Here is a 22,541-nt window from a genome sequence, read left to right as displayed (position 1 = left end):
TGCGCCCAAACTGATGTGGCTTCTCCAGCGTGTACAAACTATCATTTTAGCTTTTCCAACGTGAACAAAGAGATAAACATTCACGGGATAGTCTGTCTCTCTATGTTTTCTCTGTCTTTCCCCTTCAGAGGAAAAAAACCAATCTGCCCTTTTATTATCTTCTTCTCTTCATCTGTTCTAGGATTTTCATCTCTTCCTCACTTTTTACTTGGATTATACTTTCTCTATCTTGATATTTCATTCTTGTTACTTACCCATAAACGGATTCGAATTTTATCCACATACTCATGAAAACCATAAATCAATCTTAATTATATTTAATTTTTTGAAATTATATGGAAAAGAAAAATCAGATCCATGTTTCCAAAAAAATTCAACTAGTTAGGCTTGGTTAATGAACAACTATAATTTCTACTCCCTCAGTTTCTGAAAAGTGTTACTTTTACTTTTTCAATTTGACCTATTTTTAGGCTAAAATGAAAAAGTGAAAGTACCTCTTTTCCAGAAACGGAAGTAGTAATTAATAAGAAAAACTAGCATCGATAAGAAAACCAGAGAATAATATTACTCAGGATCATAAATTGGTTGATACTTACTGATTATGGGGGTTTAATCGTTTAAGCTTTTAAACAAAGTTTTCAAATATGGGTTTGGTGTAAAAATTGAAATAAAACATGGGTGATATTTAATGTAAGACCAGTAGAAATTCTTAGAATAAGTTTTTGATCAATATATTCTTTTACATGATTTTTTTTTTGCGAAAATCTGAAGATCTTCCGAGAAAAATGAAACTAATGGAATCCGGACCGGAGAAAAGAAAACAGAGGAGGAGGAAAAAATGGAGAAGCGTAAAAGAAATTGAAGAGAGAAAAATTGACGTGTTTTGAGTCTGTTGACATTTTTGACACATTAGTTGGGCCATAGCGACCAGGCATAGAATAGCACTGCCGCTTTAAAAATTCTTCAAAAAGAAAAAAACTTACTTTTGAGCCGGTGTATGAAATTTTCTCCTATAATACTCTTAGTTATGATTTCTTAGTACAAGGATTGTCCCACTAAATTATTATTCTGCATTTGTCACTACCTAGCCACCTAGTAGCATAATCTTTAGATAAAGTCTTGTTATTAATTTTCTCTGACTTCCTACACAACCTAACTTGTATTGATAAAGTAGATTTACCGAGATATTTCTCCCAAATATATTACCGAGTGAGATAGAGAAAAGGCCCACATCGTCCCATTGATGATCCAAATGTTGGGAGGGCTTTGCTCTTCTGTCAATTTTCTTATTATTGTTCATTAAAAAAGGGCCAAAATTATTGATAGTAATAATATCTTATTATTGTTGATTCTGTAACCAACAAAAAATTGATCAAAAATAGCAAACATTTTTTGTCGTCTATGGTTTTGATGTCTCCTTGGTTGTATTCCCGATTATTAAACTTGTTTTGGTTGGTTGAACAAAACCATACCATTCTTATCAAATCGAAGATTCACACCCTTCTCGCCTATGGTTTCTTTGTCGTCTTTGTATGTCTCTCTCTTTTTCTTTTATTTTTTCTTGTTGTGAAGTTCTTCAAGGTAGAGATAAGTATACTTTGCCTTTTCATATTGTTCCGCAAGTATTCTCTGTTCTTCTTTTCGTGAATCTGTTGTTTTCTGCCATTTTTTGTTGTTCTTTTTGATTACCGCGTGTAGGTAGTGATACTCGTACCTGTATATACTACGAAGATTTTCTAGTTTCATCATGTAAATTTTTTTGGGCTAAAGATCCCTTACATTTGGTTTATATACATAGAGGATAATATGGTGTAATTTTTTTTTCTCCATATTTTGTTTTTATTTTCTATCTAAATTTTGGGCTGATTCTGAAGATATCTTATTTTGTTTTCATATTTTATCTAAATTGAGAAACCCTAATTCTTATTTAGGGTAAGTAAGCTATCTTTTTGGACGAAAAAAGATTTTGGACAATATACTTGTTGAAATTTACGGTAGCAAATATCTAAATTCATATGATAGTCTTCATTTCTTTTTCCTACTATCACTAATCTAGGAAGCAATTACCATATTATAGGGTCGTTGTTGCCTGTAGATATTTGAATTGTGTAGTGCAGATATAGATAGTATGTATACGATGCAGATATAGATAGAGAAGCAAATCTTTAGAGGAATGTCTTTGCGAAGGCACCTGAGGGAAATGCAGGTTCGTCAAAGAAGCAGGCAAGTGTGTCCTTGAAAAAACAGGGAAATGCATGTTCGACTGAGATGCATTATTGTTTGGCAATTGCGATTCAGGGTCTGTTTATTGCTTATGGAATAATGAATGCTCTTTTTATATAGAGATATACTACAAAACCAGATTAATCTCAAATAAGTGTGTAAGCAAAAAAATGAACAATAAAACATCTTATTATACTTTGCCATATCATCTTATTATCAATAAAACATCCTGCTACCTACGTATGTGTATCTGCCACATAGTTTTTTAACATGTCTCGTATACATACACAGGATATATATGTTTGAATGTCCATGTCAAAAATCGTACCAATTATTCCATATTTTTCTTCCCATATATTTTTTTTTTGGTTAGATACTGAAGATACATTTCATAAAAATCAAGACCTTTTATAAGGAAATAAAATATCGCATAAAAGATACCATTGTATGCAAAATACCAGGCATGCAAACAAGCCGAACAGATGACTAATGAAATATAGTACTGTTACATGTAAAATAAATACTTTCGTGTGCTCATGTATATAAAATCTGAAACTGAACTCTAATTCGACATCAAGTACCCAAACCATGCACTGCATTTGCATTAGACATAGTCTGGTTGATAGTATCATCTATGAACTGTGAATTCTCGAAGTTTTGCTTGTAGTCCGTGGATTTTTTATAGTGATTTTCCAGATGCTCCTTTTCTATAATTGTAATCTCCAACTTTGAACTCCCATACATTGCCTCCTTCGTCGAAACGCCAATGTATTTCGGATGTTTACTGTAAGCTCCAGAACTTAAGTAGAACCCAGCGTTGCGCAGGCTTTGATCCCTGCCACCGTCAAATGTCATTGCCAAACATACTTCACGGGAAATTGATACCTGATAACCAGCATCGTACTGTCCAACATAAATGACATGTGTCGTATTATCGCTAATTTACCAGCACCAGCACCGGTCAATACCTCTGCAACAATTTCCTCAGCCCCTAACTGTGTTATAACCAACCGTGTGCCTTCAACGACGCCCTCTCTTCTGTTGATCTCTTTGAGAAGAATAATTGGTATTCCAACCTTTAATCGTAGCCTATAACTTAGCATATGTGTATACTCCAGACTATTCAAAAATCCCTGAGGATACAACTCCGTACTGGCATTATAATTTTCAGAAGCAAGTGATATGTAATCTGTACTCAGATATACATACTCCTGTCCCTGGAACAACAATACCATTTTTGTGTTTATATCCATGACTTTATCAGCTTCAAGGGCCAAGACACTTGTCTGAGCTAAATATGTTTTTTCGAATCTTTTTTCCAAAAGATTCACATATGAGATAGCGATTACCGTACCCAGATATACATACTCAGTTGATATATTCAAATCCTTTTAAGTGTAAGCACCATTCCTTGTTTGACTCGTTTCATCAACCATTCCACTTTGAGCGGCATCCCTCCTCTGAATCTCCTCATCAACATACTCTGTTAGCTTCCTAATCTGCTGATTTTCAGCCATGCCTGCTATAATTGGTTGGAAACCGATAAGATCTCATAGTTCCATTAAGAACAAAAACCCAGGGTTTGATCAATCAAATGATCAAAATACCAATGAAAAAAAGGAATCTAAAAACGAAAACAAACATCATGCAAAAAAAAAAAATCACCCAAAAAATATCATCGTGCAACACTTTATATAGAGAGCATCATGCCAAATTTTACAATTATATATAACGACGAAATAGAAAAAAATTCCCGATTAAATTAACAAAATCTCATAAAAAATAGGCGCAATTAATTAGTAACCAGGAAATAAAGATTATAGAAATCATGAATTAATTATTAACCATGAAATAATATTTTTTTAATAAGAAAAATAGCATGTAAAGATTTTGTTTACATTTTCTTTGTTGTTTTAATTAATTATTAATTATTAACCATGAAATAATATTTTTTTAATAAGAAAAATAACATGTAAAGATTTGTTTACATTTTCTTTGTTTTTTTAATTAATTATTAATTATTAACCCTGAAATAATATTTTTTAATAAGGAAAATAATATGTAAGGATTTTGTTTACATTTTATCTGTTTTTTTAATTATAGAAAAAACAAATTAAGAAAAATAATTTCTGGAAATCATAGTTTCTTGAGTGTTTGTTTGTTTTGTATTAGCTCAATTTTTTGTTTTGTATTAGCTTTATTCAAATCATAATTTTTGTTCCGAATCTTACTAACAAAAATCCAACTGATGTGCAGGACCACCAACAAAGATTTGCGGAAAAGAGATTCATGACCGGGCTAATCAAGTTTTGCAGAATAGAGAGTTGTGACCGGGCAAATCAAGTTTCTTTTGAAATTTTATTTTTTTGTTTCTTTTGAAATTTTATTTTTTCTCGATTTAATTAATAGTTTGGGGATGTTATTAGGAAAATAACATTTTTTGTATATGTAAACAGACACTGGACACTTGATGATCATTTGATTTATTTTTTCATCACGTGATGATCATTCGATTTATTTTCTCATCACGTGATGATCATACGATTTATTTTTTTGATCATCACGAAGGAATCGTGATTTGATATATTATTGGCATGTTAGGAGATTTTCAAGATTTTGTTATGTGAGGCAAGAAGAAGATTTTTCAAGATTTAGTTATCTTTTTTTTAAAAAATAATATTTTTTTAGTTAAAATTCAATATTTTATTACTAAAAAAAATAAATGGTGGGGTCAGAATCAACGAGAAGCTAAAATTCAGAATAGACGTGGAGCTCCGGTGAATATGCTTTAAAAAAGTGTGTTATTATATAGAGAGTTTCTCCCTTTACTTTGCTGACTACAGATTCGTCCTGTTTGGAGATGAATAAAACATACTGAAAATGCAAACCTTGAGTTTGAGTCATTGTGGTAGAGAGCTTACAAAGTGATTTGGACCAATCACATATGCCGGAACGTGCACCCAGGTGCATAAATTTGGACTCCAATTAAATTCCACTCGATTTCCTTTAAAGTTCGTTGAGACCGAATAAATTAGTAGTACAATTTTAGAATTTGTCGAGACTAACAAGAAGTACCGTAGTGAAAAAATTGTCGAAACTTCTAAAATCCATGCGTTCGATATCCGAGGATCAAGCCGTAAATGGCATTACGAGAATTAAAACCAGAGGGAACATTGTACATGAGTCTTGAGCATACCAATATGCATCTCTCAATACCAATAGTAAATAAAAAAGAAAAAACCACAAAATGCATTACACTACGAAATCAAAACGACATAGAACTCTGTACACGAGTCATGAACACAATAACCTCTAATGGGATTTCTTCCTCTATAACTTCCAAAGGAAATAACTCCTGGTTATTACAGAGCCGCATCCGTGGATAAACTTTGAATTATGAACTGCTTCAGCGTGTACTATATGATAACATGCGGTACTGAACTTGAGCTCGTGTATGAAATGTCTGAGCCTGTCCCTTCCTGCCCCTTTCAAGATTCTATAACTTCTCCACTTGGGAATTTCATTAAACCCAAGTTAATAGCATTTGTTGGTTCTGCAACCAAAAAAAGAGAAAGAAATAAACATATGATCCATATAATGTAATTGAGTTTTCGTATAAACTGTATAAGAAGATCAACTTACGGAATGGGGCTCTGAGGACGAAAAAACATGCACCAATGACTATGTAGCAAAGCATGAGAACTAAACCTTTCATGTAATGTGATGTTCCGTCCTACACAAATTACAAAACATTTTTATTTAGATTTTTATATTTTTTCTCACAACCACAGAAAGCAAACCAATAAGGTAACAAAACTGAAAACCTGTAAAGTGAAGGCCGTGATCAGGATGGAAAAACCAAGACAGCCGGTCTCAAGAAGATTAAAATCAAGATCCATTTCGATACCCATTGTCCACGCAAGAATGACAGTTAATGGAACCACAAACATAGAAATTTGAGTAGCAGAACCGAGAGCAACACCTAAAGATATATCCTGCATTAAGTTCAAAACACAAATTATCAGTACACTAAACATGAAGAAAATTGATATAAACAACACGAAAATAGCACTTTATACTGTCAACAAGAAATAAATAATTTGTGTACCAATTTGTTTTTAAAAGCGAATATGACAGCACCGGCATGTTCAGCAGCGTTTCCAACTATTGGCAGTAAGATGATACTGATGAAGCTTACAGACAAACCCCATGAACTTGAGGTAGCCTGTAATTGGTGAAAGAGTTGCACATTTCGAGTGAAACGAAATAAAAAAACTTCAAGAGTTTAGGAATACGCTTAAATTTTGTTTCAAGAGAAATGTTTATGCTACTGATTCATATATACCTCAATCGTGCCCACAACATACTCAGATAACAAAGCTATCAAGACTGTCATTCCAGCCAGCCAGATAAATCCACTCCAAAATCCAATTACTGCCTCTTCTAAAACCGTGTCATCACTGCCGTCTACTACTTCTTCCTGTTGAATTACACACAACAGGATTATATATTTAGGCATTCGAAGAAATAATTGGCTAATAATATGGTAAAAAATCCATTGTTATCGAATGAAACTATTGTCATTTTTTACTCACTTCTTCGGCTTGGAATAACTTTCTGTGTGTCTTCAGTTGGAAGAAAAGATATGCAATATATCCAATCAACATGATGATACTACTTGCTCTAGATAATTGAAGGATAGAAAATGCTGCTGCATCAGGACTAGCAGAAGCTGCAGAACTAAATCTGAACATCAAGGGCAACAGATGGCATAAAAATGCAAGCAATAGGAGTTGCGAGTTCACATCTGCTTGCTTCTGTTAATGAAAAAATAATGGTAGAATAATTAGAGATCGACAATATACAATTAAGGGAAGGATCAGAGGGACTGAGGGAGGGTCTTACTCTATCATACTTCTGGTTCTTCTTTAGGTTAGCAAGACCACCACACAGAAGGGAAGTACCAAGAACAAGAAGAAGGTTCGAAATAATAGAACCCAAAAGAGAGTACTTCACTACTTCAATTTTTCTTTTGCTTAGAGCAAATATTGCTATTATGAGTTCAGTTGCATTTCCACATGTTGCATTTAGAAGCCCTCCAACTGCATGCGTCAAAATTGGTGCAAAATCCATTTATTAATTTCATTTCATTAAGAATTCTGTATGTTGGAATAAAAAGATAGAGATTATGTATAGTATTCATTACCTGTTGGGCCCGTATAGAAAGAAATTTGCCTGTATAACAAAATGCCAAAGGGAAAATATATATTAACATCGATATGTTACTTAGAATAAATTTTCATTTAGTTCAGAATTTTCAAGATTTGAAAACTTACTCAGTGAGGAAACTGACACGTTCAGCAAGTGGAGTTAGTCCTAGCAAACTCAGAGCAAAAATCCAAGGCTGTTGGGATACAAAGATAACTGAATAAATTTTTAAGCAGAAAAAAGCAAAACAGATGGAATGTATTAATAATCTAACGGAAAAAGCATTTTTCATGAGTCACTATTACACTTTTCAGTGTTCACAATAATAACTCTGCAAGGCCAACGGCCAAGTTGATATTCTCACGGCCTGAAGTTGAAACCGCCAGTGTTGGCTCACTAACACTATGGGTTAAAAAAAAAAAACATTGCAAGAATAGTAGAATCGCAAGGACTGATACAATTAAACCAAAAAAAATTCACTGCTTACTCTTCCAAAATGATAGCAATTAGCGATGATAGCTAAAGGAATAGCTGGAAAAAGAACCGATAATTTGGTTCCAAAGATAACTTCATTGATATTACGCAAAGTTCTTCGAACAAATCCAACTCTAACATTTTCGAGAAGTGAAAGATCAGATTTCTTTCTCAACGAAGACGATGACATATTATGTGCTGTTCGTAAAACTTGTCGATGATGATGATGATCATCCGCCGAATCTTTATTTTTTATTAAGTTTCCATTATTCTCCAAATCTAAGTGGTGTTCTAGATATCCATTATTCTGATAATGGAGATTATTAAGATTTTCTGCCATTGCGTATACGAAAACTAATAGTGCTCTTACTTGTACTAAAATTCTGGGTGTTGCTCAAAATGCTAAAGGACTAAAAATTTGGTAGTGATGAAAGAAATATCAAGTTATTTCTTTTCCTTTCTCTGGTTAAGGGTTTGTTTCTGTTTTAGGATTCTTGTATGGAAATGAGAGTAAGTGTGATAAAAATGAGAAACTGACGAAGCTATAAATATTGTTGAGTTATGTAATAAAAGGGATAAGAATACTACTGTAACTGATATTTCCAGGAAGCTTCATACAATTTTGTAAGTTTGTGTTGTGCTTAGATTGTGTATCGCATGCACTTCATAGACTCTGTTTGTTTGCCATTTGGTTTAATATTTCTATGTCTTTTCAGAAAAAGAGAAACTACTAGCTACAGTGCAGAGTAGTTTTAATTCCTGATCGGCTTATTTGATTAATGGTAATGAAGACATTAATACTGAAACTGCATTTTGTACATTTTTGTGCAGTGGCATATTGGAGTAGAATCCATTTCTACTTTATGTGCATGTTTCAAAATCCTATTTACTTATCTATGCCTGGGCATGTTAGGGAGTGGACGCAAGGCATTAATCGGTAGGTTAGCCGCGACAGTGATCAAAGGTGCTTCAGTTGCACATAGCTAGAGGTATACGCATACACCAGTCAACCAATTATCTCCCACTTCTTTGAACACCACAAGGAAACTATGTTAAGGTCAAACATGAAACACTAAAGACCTAACTGACATTTTAAATTAAGTCCATACATCTATCTGTATTAATTCAAGTCAAACGTTTCATTTGACCTACGCACAATAAGTAGTAGTTCTTAAGTTTTTGGTATGTTAATGCATTCCCCGTGTAACTCTCTTGAGTCTTGACTAAAACTTTAATCACACTAATTTCTTGTACATTAACTTCCAATATGAAATCACTTATTCCAGTCTCCCGGCCTTGCGTTCGCTACGTAGAAAGTTGTTACACATATCTGGTGATATTCTTTGTCTTGCGTTCACTAGGTAGCGTAGCACTGCCTAAATTCTCTTAATGACATGGCTACTTAATGTAATTTCAGAATCTATGGTGATGTAATCTGTGCGCAACGTCATAAAGTGACATTGTCTTTGGTTTTTCTTTGTCCGCTCATAAGTACAAACGTACATATGCATACATAAGGTTTGTACATAGCTAGACACGTGAATACAGAGCTCTCTTTTTCGATCTCTCTCTAACCGCAACCTGAAACCACTATAGCTTTAGCCGCATTTTTACACTGTTATAGTAACAGACAAAAAAAGTACAACCTGATCAAATATGTGGCTCTAAGCGAGAAGGTTGCAAGAAGTTTCGTCTATCAGCAAGTACCGCAATCAGCTATGGCCTGAGAGAACTCACAGTACTATTTTGTACTTATTACAACCTACACGCTACACTCCCAAAATAGTACTAGCATGAAAAGGAACTTTCCGGTAAAGTTCAGATTGATAGAGACACGATCTCTGGCAATTGATATTTGTAAGGAGCCCAATTAAATGAGGCCCAAAATTGGATACCCACGAGCAAATGTAAAAGGGGAACTTAGGCGCAGGCCCAGAATTTTTTTTTTTCTTACCGCCGGGTCCAGAATTACTTTTTCCTACAGTCGCACCCAACATTATTTAAAATTATTAAAAACGTGCAGAGTTCCTCAATTACCCTTCAGTGGTTCTGGGAAGTTTTATTAACTCCCAAAAACGGTCAGAACCATTTCTTTTCTCTTCTTCTCATTTTTTCTTCATCCGTTCTTCTCATTTTTTCTTCATCCGTTTTTCTATTCCTATTCCTCCATAAACACTGTAACGGATGATTGATTATTGAAATTGATCAAACCCTAAAAATCAATTTCAAACTCTAAAAAACCTTAACCCTAGAATTCAGTAAAACCAAAATGGATGAAACACCGACAAAAACACGTCTTCAGAAATCAAAAGAGAAGAAATTAGGTACTAAAACTAGTTTAATCGATCTTATTCCTCCATGCACCCGGTACATTTGATTTTATTTGATTTTCGATTTTAATTTTTGTTCTTGATGCTTCAGATGAAAAAGGAAAAATGAAGTCGAAGAAACAGAAAAAACCCGGTGAGATTTATCATTAGCTTCATCTGTTAGTGTTTGATTTTGTTTTTTTTTTTAATTTATTTTTTTTTAATCTTAAATTTTGTTACAGTAATTGCCGATGATGAACCAGAAAAAAAGAGTAAACCTAAAAAGAAAACTGTTTCATCCTGAATACCCATAATTTTTTTTGAGTTATCACTTTATTCTTCTTCGATTTTAACATAATTTTCTCCTCAATGTGATTTTACCTACTGATGTTGAAGATGAACAAGAAGAAATTGATAGTGTCGAAACACTGAAGGAGATGCAAATCAAGGCAAAGAAAGCAAAGAAAGCTGCACCAAAGGAAGTATTGGGTGATGATACAAATAATGAGGATGATAATACAAATGATGCCGAAGATGGTAAAATTTGCTTTGAATCTAATAAGCAATGTGTTGTCTATAAACAAGGTTCGTTGAATTCCTTCTTGTTCCTGTTATGCATCAGTTAATAAACTTCTCTTATCATTTAAATGCATAATAAGTTAAGCAGGGTTGTGTTTTTAAATGCATAATAAGTTATGCACCTTAACAAATCAATGCATGACATATTATTCAGTTCCAATATTAAATGCATGACTAGTTATGCATTGTTTAGACTTGCTGCATCACAGGTTATGCATATAAAAAAATGTTGTTATATTTGTTATGCATTCCTTTGTTGTTCTAAAATATTAAATGCATGACTAGTTATGCATTGTTTAGACTTGCTGCATCACAGGTTATGCATATAAAAAAATGTTGTTATATTTTTTATGCATTCCTTTGTTGTTCTAAAATAGCAGTTCTAAAATGCATTTTTTTGTTCTTTTTTTAATGTAGTTAAACCTAAAACCAAATCTGCAGTTCAAGGAGGTACTTATAGAGCAGATTTCCTTAGGGTAGGTCACTTGTTTAGTAAGATAAAAGACAGAGGTGGTTTGAATCCATTGCAGGCTAACATGATGAATGTGTGTGTGTTTGGAAAGTTCTATAACTGGTTATATGATGCAAACATGGCATACTTGGATGGTAAGAGCAACAAGCTGATGGATGAAGTCTTTCTATCATATGACCATGAAGATTTGAATCAACATTCATTCAAGTTGTCTGAAAACAAGTCCATAGCATCAACGTCTAGTGAGCTTGTTGTTACATTTTTGATTCCAAGAATTGAAGGAGACAGAGGAAATGATATTCTGACTTCGAAGGCAGAGATAGAGCTGACTCAGTCACATCCCCTCGTCAAGCAATTCCCATTCAAAACAAAGCCAGGATTTATTAGCAAAGATCCCAAAGCACGGGTAACAAAGGTGTGGATAGATGATATTGAAAGGCTGGTGTTGGAAAAACTTGATAAGAAATGTCATGAAGAGGAAGTTGTCTGCCTTATCTTCCTTTACATGCTAGTCGTCTTGTTCTTTTGTCGTTCAAGTGGAGACAATTTAGATGTCTCGTATGTTGGTTTGGTTAAGGATTTGGAAACCATGGACTCTGTCTCTTTTCCTGATCTTATTCATGAATACCTGATGAAGAGCATCAAGACTGTCAAAATAAACAATCTTCTTATCAGGAATTGCAGTGGTTGCACTATATATTCTCTTGTGAGTTACTTTTTTTTTTTACTTTCATAACATCTGTCAATAAATATTACTTTCTTGGATACAGAATATCTTATTAGTTATTATTTTTTGCAGCTTTGGTTGGCTGAAAATTCTAACATAGATGAGATATCATCAGACATCGTCAAGGTCATTTCCAATGCTACACCGAGAGCTGCGAAGTGGGACTTGGCAGCAATGAAGAAAGCAATGCTCAAGAAGAATATTACGTTCTTAAAGGTACCTGTTTGTGAACATTTCATGATTTATAATTGACCTTCATGCATCTATGACTGTATCTCTAAATTCCTTAAAAATGAATGCATAATAAGTTACGTTAGCAAAAAATGATAACTGCATAATAAGTTATGCACCTTAATAAATCAATGCATAACATGTTATGCAGCCCAATATATGAATGCATGACCGGTTATGCATTTTTCAATATTGAAAAGGAGTTAAGCAGGGTTGTGTTTTTAAATGCATAATAAGTTATGCACCTTAACAAAATCAATGCATGACATATTATTCAGTTCCAATATTAAATGCATGACTAGTTATGCATTGTTTAGATTAGTTGCATCACAGGTTATGCATATAAAAAATGTTGTTATATTTGTTATGCATTCCTTTGATGAGTGTCATTAATCATGTTGCAGTATAATGAGAAATTTAGAGATGAGTACAGTGCAATGGAGATGGAATTCTGTGAACCAAGAAAACCAAGAAAAAGGAAAGAGATATATGATCTCGTCGCAATGAATCTTGAAGAGAACAGGGACAAGTATGAAGAAGCATTTCTGGATGTGATTAAGATCATTGAACAAGAAACGTGTCCCCCCGATTGTGATGAAGCAAGGTTTCAGATCATTGAAGCAAAGCTGAAAGACATGAAGCAGACTCAGGAGAGGAATAGACAGAGTGGAGTAGACTTCAATGAAAAGTTGTATAATTACGTGAAGGAATTGCTCGTTGATTGTGGCAACATAGAAGTGCAGGAGGAGTCGTCAGGTGGACCTAGTGTCAATGTATCATCAGCTGAGCCAAGCGACCCACTGAGCCAAAACTTGCCAAGGAATGAGACTCTTGTTGAACTGGTATCTTCAACTGAACCACCTACACAAGAATCAGTTCCAGAAGTTATCAGACTCGATAGCCAAGACCAAACGGCTAGTCAAGGTATCCAGTCTTCACCTTTCAAGTTCATGGACATGGAAAAAGCTGTTAATCTCTCCAGCGACGACAAGGAAACAGAAACTCAAGTGGAATTGGAGACAACACCAAATATAGCAACAACACAAGAAAGACTTGAAGCACAGGAAAGAGACTTTTTGGCCGGTGGTGATGATGACATTCTTCCAGAAACTCAGAAGAAAGCAGAAGAATATGTGGTGCCCACATTTAATCTGCATTTATCACAACCTGCTGCTGCAATTAAAGATGATGCTGGTGGACCACAAGAGCAAGCTGAAAATCTGCAACAACCCGCTGTTGAGATACCACAACATCAAACTGAAGAACCACAACAACCAGAAGAGCCAGTGGCTGAAAAGCCACAACAAGTAGCTGTTGAGATGGTTGTTGATGCAGAGAAGGAGATGGTGGTTGAGAATCCTTTAACTCCTGGTGCCACACAAGATGCTGAAAAAGAAAAAGGCTATAATGAAGATGCTGAGATGGAGACCATTTCAAAAAACCTGGTACCTAAAATATAACATCTTTTATTATGGTATTTTTATTAATGTCAAATCAACTATGTACTACTTATTATTTTTAATCAACTATAAACTGTTTACTATATTGTTGTTTTGTTGTTTAATCAACTATTTACTTAATTTCATAATAAACTGTTTATATCTAACACATTTTGGTTACATGAATCTCTAGGAAGAAGACGTAGGAGGGAGTTTGTACCAAGAACAGAATTTTTGAAGAGGTCACCATTGAAGAAAAAGTCAGTATTGAAGCGAAAAGCAAACAAGGCAGAAGAGGATGGGAAGCAACCAGGAAGCAAGGTAAGAAGAATCAAGGAAAGGACAACATGGAATCAAAGGACAACCAGTGTACTACTCAAAGATTGTGAGCTAGGGAAGCAGAAGAAGCAAAAAGACAAGCCTGATGAGAATAAAGTTGAAGAAGAAAATCCCCGTACGTCTGCTGGCTTGCCGTTCAGAAAATTACCTCCGCTGGAAACAATGGAATGCTTTCAAGATTACAAGGATACAATAGAACCAGCCATGATGGAAGTACTGGAGACATACTTTGAGAATGCCAACAGCCTGTAAGTACATCAAAATTACCTTTATGCTTGTTTGCATAATATGTCATGCAGCTCCCAATGTTTAATGCATGGTTAGTTATGCATTGTTTAAAATATCTACATCACATGTTATGCAGCTCCAATGTTTAATGCATGTTCAGTTATGCAAAAAATGTTGTTATATTTATTATGCTTGTTTAAGAAATCAATGCATTACAGGTTATGCTTCTTATGAAATAAATGCATAACAAGTTATGCTTAAAAAAAACCCATGCATAACACAACCCTCTAGTTTATGGTTCTGCCGCATGTCACTTGAATAAAACATCTCACCAATTATGTCTTATGTCATCTGCAGAAATTCGGCTTGGAGTATCAGAGAAGGAGAAGACCCGTACTTGTGGGATATTCGGATTCACGGAGATATAATAAGGCAGCTAATGAACAACGAATACTTAGAAGACCAAGTAGTACGCTACTACAGTTATAGGTTGTTCAGGAAGCGGGAAAATGAAAAGATGGCTGATAGTGTTGAACATAGGTATGCGGAGTCTGCATTCATGACGCCAGATGCTTGGGTAAGTCAAGAAAATAAAATCATTTTGCTACATAACAAGTCATTCCTGCATATTATCTTATGCCCATATAATTACTTCAGCATAAAATGTTATGCAACTAGATTGAACTGCATAACAAGTTATTCAGCATTGTTTTCTACACCTGTTGTGCACCCTTTCAATTGCATCCACTAACTTTTTTTTCCTAAAAAATATTTCTTTTGCAGTTCTTTGTTAAAACAAAGGAGAAAGATGGGATTGCCAAATTTGTTGGAGAATTCATCTTGAATCTCCCTATTGAAGTTGAGAGAATGTTCATTCCAATGAACTATATGACAAAGGAAAACCCTGCTGGTACACATTGGACATTGTTAGAGTATGACTTTTCAGAGGGTGAGTGGAACTACTATAACAGTGTTGAAGGCTATAAATCTAACTGCAAGAAACAAGCTCTCATAATGGCAAAGGCTTGTATGCCGTATTTGATCCAAAGATATGATGAACTGAATCTATCACCACAAATCGTGGATATAAAGCGGGAACCGCTTGTATACAAGGATATTTTTACCAAGATTGTTCCTGAACAAGGTCATCACCCCGACTGCCTCATATTTGTATGCTATTATATGAAGATGAGCATGAAGTCTCAAGTCAGGGACAAATGGCTGAAGTTGGGAAAGGAAGATGCAGTAGAAAAAGCCAACAAGAAAAGAGTAAGTCTGGTATTGAAAATGCTGACGGATCTTGGAAACAGTTGGGCGATAGATGCCAATGAAGACATCTGGGATGATGTTGCGCGTCAATGTGATGAAGCTGCGCGTCAAATGTGAAGCTGTGCATAATAGAAAGGCTCAAACATAACTTTGTTTTAACAACCTGTGTGTTGTTGGTAGGTTGAGAAATTTAACTTGGGAGTGAAAACTAATGGGAAAGTAGTTAGTGTGAAGCTTAACTTCAGTCAGTAGTTATGTGTAATGTGTTGGTATGAAAACTTAACTTTAGTCAGTAGTTCTTGTCAGAACAACTTATGTTATCTTGTCGATGTTTATATATATTTATTATATATCAATGCTGGTTTCAGTGCTTCTATTTGCTGCAATCTTATTTCATTTAACTGTACTATGATATAAATCTTACAAGGAAAATGAAGGAACAACAGGTTACATATAAACATCTAAATAACAAGTTATGCAACAAAATAAACCTGAATAACATGTTATTCCTAATAAAATAAATGTGCATGACTTGTTATGCAGACGCATGACTTGTTATGCAGATGCAGATGCATGAAGGAACCACATTTGCATGAGTCATTATGACGCCATCTTTAAAAGAATAAATGCATAACAGATCGTGCATCGTCGAAAAACAATGCATAAGAGATTATGCATCTTCAAAACAATATCGCATAATACGTTATGCATCATAAAAACTAATGCATAACAAGTTATGCATCATCAAAAACTAAAGCATAATCCATTATGCATTTAAGAATAAAAATGAAAACATTATCTGATAGAAGCAGAAAAACACACAGTGAAAAAAAAAGTATTTTTCATAAAACCAATACAAAAAAGAAACTAAGTAAAGAAAAAGTACTTGTTCATAAAAACTAATACAGAAACTAATGAAAGAAAAATGAATAAGGTTCAAACATAAAAGTAATAGTCTGAAGAAACAAACAAGATAATTGCTCTTCTTTAACTTCCCTTAGGCTGCTTCGGCGGCTTCGGAGGCTTCTTGTAACAGGTAGGATTCGTGCATGTTTGCTTGTTATGATGACCAAGCTCAAAACAATTACCACAGCGAATAGCTCTACTGGGCGGCTTCTCATATCTTCTCAAATGCCTATTAGCTTGTGGTCTCCCTAGCGGCCTCCTAACATCAGGTACATCGATAATATCATTACCTTCATAAACTTCAGGCCTGTTATAGTTCGAAATAGGATGAATTGCATGACTGTATGCATTATTGAAGTATGAAGTAGTGAAATAAGGTTCAACAAAATCATATGGATTAGAACCAGACATTGTTATCGATGCGAAAGCATGCACACATGGAAAACCATAGACGCGCCACCTCTGACAGGTACATGTCCTTGCCTCAAGGTTAACACTATGAGAACTGTCCCCTCCTTCCACTTCATAAACATGAGTACCGGCATGTATAACCAGCCAGGTTAAACCCCCATCAATAAGAGCCTTCATCTTATTTTCATTCTTCGGTGTGAGAATTGTTATGAAACTATTACCCGTATTCCGCCTTTCTGACATCATACTCATCACATCCTTCCTTATTTGATCCAGAAGATCATTTGCAGGGAGCTTCTTGTGTACCTTCATCCAACTATTGAAGGATTCAGCAAGAGTAGAAGATGTCCTACCATACCTACAACCCTGGAAAAAGGCATTTGACCACTTCTCTGGAGGGATATCTTCAATATAGTCGGCAACCCAACCACAAGCAAGACCCCTAATAGTAGCGATGGCAGTTTGGAAACCTTCGCAACTAAGAGCATAAGCAGCAGCTTGAAATGAATCAATAACTGCACCATACCTTTCGTCAGATGCATTAATAGGTAAGTTCATCTTAAGATGATAATAGCAGAAACTATGGAAGGCTCCAGGAAAGTAAAATGAAATCACTCTCTTTAATCCTTCTGCACGATCAGATAAAAATGTGATTGGCCTTTGATCATGATCAAGAACATTACTCAAATTCCTCATGAACCATTCCCAGTTATCATTATCTTCACCAGGTACCAGGGCCATGGCTAGTGGGAAGAAGCCTGCACAGAAAAAAAATATAAAATCAAGCCAGCGTCTACATGAAGTATGTGCAGCTAAAAAAATGCATAATGGCTCATGCATCTAAACTAAATAATGCATAAGACATTATGCATCTAAAACAGAAAATGATGCATAACCAGAAAAGTGAAAACAAATAATGCATAATGTCTTATGCATCTAAACTAAATGATGCATAAGACATTATGCATGTGCATAAAAAGGATGCATAAAATCAATAAGTGAAAACCATAATGCATAAGACATTATGCACCTAAAACAAAAAATGTATAATGTCTTATGCATCTAAAACAGAAATGATGCATAACCAGAAAAGTGAAAACAAATAATGCATAATGCCTTGTGCATCTAAACTAAATGATGCATAAGACATTATGCATGTGCATAAAAAAGGATGCATAAAATCAATAAGTGAAAACCATAATGCACCTAAAACAAAAAATGTATAATGTCTTATGCATCTAAAACAGAAATGATGCATAACCAGAAAAGTGAAAACAATAATGCATAAGACATTATGAAGCAAAAATAAATAATGCATGAGACATTATGCACATATATTAAAAGGATGCGTTAACAGAAAAATTACCATTTCAGCATTGATAGCGGTTGCAGCCATGAGGCATCCTCTATATGTCCCTGTAAGAAAGGTAGCATCGATATAAACCATGGGGCGAAGGTAACGGTAACCATGGATGCATGCCTCGAAAGCAATAAAAAGACGCACAAACTTATTTGAAGGTGCCTCATCTTCTAATTCAGCTGAACTATCCTCGTTCGCTTCAGGTTCATCCGTTTGAACTTGAAAATCAATCCAACTCCCAGGATTTGTGCTGCGAATGGAATCTACATACCATGAAAGATGCGAATACGACATGGATTCATCACCAAATATATCCTCATACACTTTCTCTCTTCCGTTGTAAGCTTGGTAGTATTTCACATTGATCCCGTAGCTAGTTTTGAAAAACTTTGCCAAATCAGATGCTTTGAAACTCGGATCACTTCGGATTTCATCCTTGATCAGACTAGAAACAAATTTACTGCTGAGCCTGTGGAAAAGCCTTTCAGTTCCAACACCACAGGTATGACTGCTCTCATATTTCTTAACCTTAAGCATCCTGTTTTCAACATCAACAGCACAAACCTTATACTCCCAAGGGCAATTTTATTTTGAGCATTTTGCATAGAACCTGCTAGGTTCATTCTTCTTATATACAAGAACACGCCCATCTTTTAACTCGTATTTCTTCATGAAGCATGATACAGTTACCGTATCTGCGTCGCTTACGCTCCACCGCCAGCTCTAGAACATTGGGATGATAGACGTGGTCGTAACATCGATGTGAGTCTTTTGGACGAGGTGACCACCGGTAATGAAGCTAGTGAGAGATACATGGCGTGGTACTTGGGTTGGGCTCGTCCTACTGTGATTAGGGAAATGACTGCTGAAGAATTGGCTCGTAAGAGGAAGATGGCTTCGAAAGACCCAGCAACATTATCTACCATGCCGGCTATCTGTTGCAGAAAACACCTTCTCCTGATGTTTAAAATCATCATAAAGTCGGCATGCTTAAAAATATGTTGCTTTCCGACCACATCATGGTCGGCACCCTAGTGACCAAATATCGCTCCGACTGTTTAACAGAAAATTGCATGTTCTCCTGATGCCTAATAGGCATAAAGTCGGCATGGTAATAAATTTCCTACCTTGCCAGCCATATCAAAGCCGGCATGCTAATGACCAAATACAGTTCCGGCGGATACACAGAAGAAACTGATCTCCTGATGCCTAAAATCATCATAAGGTCGCCATGGTAACAAAATTCCTACCATGCCGGCCTGACTTAGTCGGCATACTGGGGAAATAAAACAGTGTCGGTGGATTTAAATTTCAAATTTTTGCAAGTACAATTGCATTGATTGACTTGTACTTATACACTATAACGGCCAAATTTGGGCACCATCCTATAAATACACTACTTATCTCCATAAAACAACACACAACTATTTGCATATACTCTCCAAAGATCATATCATCATACTCTCCATCTAACTCACCCAATAGCTCTCTACATACATATAACAATGGCTTCATTTGATTCTAATGAAGATTTGGCAATCACCAAAGCTTGGTATACGGAAAAATAACTTAGATGTCAATCCTCCGAAAGGGTGGATTCCACAACCTTGGGCTAGGGTACACAACAAATTTAGCCAAGAGTTTGGGAATCTTAATGCAAGAAGTGTTCAACAAGTCCATGAGAGGCACCTAGTCATCGAGAACGCGATACTTGCTTTTTTATCTCTCCAACCTCGGATTTTTAACACTCGCCCCTTCACCTTGTCCATTGCACAATTTGTAAATAATTTTGTGGTTTATTTTACGTGATCCATGTTGTTTTATCTTCCAATGAAACACCACTAATAAATGTAAGTTTTTTTTTGTGTTTTTGTAGCACGAAGTCGTGAAAGCGCGCTACTTGGAGGAAAAGGGGGAAGCATTCGCACTCAATGCAAGCTATCACTTCTTGGCAGAAAGAATCCCGGAGGATAACCCGGACTACTTGGATGCTGTATCGTCTTCGGAGGAGGAAGATTGATGGCTTTAGAAGTTTTTGTATAGGTTTTGTGGGTAGACCTCTATGTAAACCCTCACGAGACTATAACTCATCCACTAGGGTCGCCTAGGGGTTCAAAGGCTTGATGCACATGTTAAGTGCATTCGTTTTTCCGTCGACAAGGAGTTGTATTTTATGTTTCAATCAATGTAGTAACCAAAATTGCATGAATAAAGTGAATTGCATCTATTAGAATTCAGTTTTTTTGGGGGGGGATAATCAAAGTCGGCAAGGTTATAAGATTACTACAGTGCCGACTAAATTCTAGCCGGCAAGGTAAGAAAGTTAATAAATGCCAACTAAAAAAAGCCGGCAAGGTAATAAATCAATACCATGCCGACTACCTACGCATTTATAACAGTCTCTTGTGTGTCAAAAAATATTACAACCGACATCTTCTTCATTCGTATGCCTTGACGTCCATACTAGGTCGGCACTTTCTTCATTAGTCGACCTTGCCGGCCTAATATGGTCGGCACGATCTTCATTAGTCGACCTTGCCGACCTTTCACACTTTCAGAACTGAAAGTGTGGATTTTTTTCTTTGATTTTAAGTATGATTTCATACAACAGATTTGCAATCACCTTTTAGAAATGTTTCGGTTGTGTACTTCATTTTCATTGCAAGAGATATTCTCAAAAAAAGAAAAATTCTCATTAAAAATCATCCCACAAAAGTTCAATCAAAAATAAATTTCATAACTTCAATTCCTAAGTTTTAATTTATTCAGTCAATCTAAACTCAATTAATTAACCTAATCAGAATTTTTAGTGTTAATTAAATAAGGGCATATTAGCCATTTAGAAAATACAAGGTTAAGGGGTGGCTTGATTTTACTTCATAATGACCAAATTTTGTCTTATTGGGTATACCCCAATCAAGCCAGGATTAAGAAGTATGAGACGAGTAGAAATTGGATTTTATTTCATTTCTTCATAGCCTCTTTAGCTTATTTCTGAATACTAATAATTTGAATCCTTTTTGATTTTTCTTCTTCTTATGATAATATAATATGGTATCCATATATGTTTAATGTTCTTTGTAATTTATTTAAATGTCGCTAAACATTATTCTCTTTTTAAGATCTTCCCTGACGATTGTTTCATGGATGCAAGACAACTCAGTATTGCCAACATCACCTTCTACCATTTAACGTTGTCAGTTCTTTTTCATATGTGAAAAATACTAGAACCATCCTACTATATGGGTTCAATATTTAGAAGCTCCACAAAATGGATCCTCCACTATCAACTCCATATTTTCAGAAAATGCTACTACTAGGCCCAAAATACCAATTTTCTTCAGATCTGGCCCATAATTAATTATTACGAATTTTAATAGTGACAACATTACCCTTTACTATTTATACAAGAGAAATACCAAAAGATATTTTCATTTCTCTATTTTCTCTCTCTCTTCTCCATTCATTCTCTCTCGGCTCCGGCGAAATTTCTCTGTTCAGATTCATTCATCAACAATGAAAGATCGAGATGACTTTTTCACCGGAAATCATCATACTTGTTTCATGACCGAGGAGATCTGTTTTAGATGAGTTTTTTGTTCGTGTTAAAGAAGATCGAGAAAACAGTAGTGAAAGATCGAGAAGACTTCATCATCGGATATGATGAATATGTAAATTTATTCTGTTGCAATCATTTTAATTCGATATTTTCTAGGGTTTTCTTTCTTGTCCATAGATTACATCTCAGATCTCCAACATTTTTTTTGTTTCAATTGATTTATAGCTTAATCAACCGATCGATTTGATCTAAGTCATTTAATCTGGATTTCTCAGTTGATTCAAATATATCTCATGTATTTGATTGAATTGTTTTCAATCGATTTGATTTATTTTTCATTTGTTATTTTAGATCTAGAAAAACGATAATAAATTTGTTATTAGTAGAAGAAGATGTGTTTGTAGCGATAAAAAATCTGGATTCTACTCTCTGCATTTTTGAATTTTGATCTTGATTTCGTTATTTTTGTCTCAAAACTGTAGAAGAGAGGAAGAAATGGGTTTCTGCAGGTTTTGTTGGTGTGGCTATGTGCAGAAGATTCAGAAATGGAGTTGATGGTTCTGGATTCGTCATTGTTTTATCCTGTTCTCCAACTAACATTTCTGGTTTTCATCTATCCATCCTTAACAAGTTGTTGTTCTGATTTTGTTTTATCCTCTAAACTCATAATAATAATATTATTAGTAGGCGCCCCTTGTTTGATAAGGATGGTCCATTTGGAAATCAAATCATGCATAAAGAAAAACATTCAGAATCAAATCAAATGTGAGAAAAACATGATGTTAAAATGGTGGCGATGATTTCACA

The 22,541-nt window shown here is 34.9% G+C and overlaps 2 protein-coding genes across 2 annotated transcripts; both read right to left on the bottom strand.

Moving 5' to 3' along the window:
• Positions 1-2,796: 2,796 nt before the first annotated feature.
• LOC113312513 lies at positions 2,797-3,740 on the bottom strand. Its single transcript, XM_026561264.1, has 3 exons — positions 3,657-3,740; positions 3,192-3,440; positions 2,797-3,108 (listed from the first exon to the last, which is right to left on the bottom strand). The coding sequence occupies exons 1-3, from the start codon at positions 3,738-3,740 to the stop codon at positions 2,797-2,799; spliced, it is 645 nt and encodes a 214-aa protein (XP_026417049.1).
• A 1,604-nt stretch (positions 3,741-5,344) lies between these two features.
• Positions 5,345-8,315, bottom strand: LOC113313320 (vacuolar cation/proton exchanger 3-like). Its single transcript, XM_026562080.1, has 10 exons — positions 7,919-8,315; positions 7,560-7,627; positions 7,430-7,458; positions 7,129-7,325; positions 6,819-7,040; positions 6,569-6,703; positions 6,332-6,448; positions 6,048-6,218; positions 5,866-5,956; positions 5,345-5,776 (listed from the first exon to the last, which is right to left on the bottom strand). The coding sequence occupies exons 1-10, from the start codon at positions 8,243-8,245 to the stop codon at positions 5,712-5,714; spliced, it is 1,422 nt and encodes a 473-aa protein (XP_026417865.1). The 5' UTR covers positions 8,246-8,315; the 3' UTR covers positions 5,345-5,711.
• Between the last annotated feature and the right edge of the window lie 14,226 nt (positions 8,316-22,541).

The sequence above is a fragment of the Papaver somniferum genome, chromosome 9 (genome assembly GCF_003573695.1).
Source record: "Papaver somniferum cultivar HN1 chromosome 9, ASM357369v1, whole genome shotgun sequence".
NCBI lineage: Eukaryota > Viridiplantae > Streptophyta > Magnoliopsida > Ranunculales > Papaveraceae > Papaver > Papaver somniferum.
This window is presented reverse-complemented; position numbering and strand designations above follow the sequence as displayed.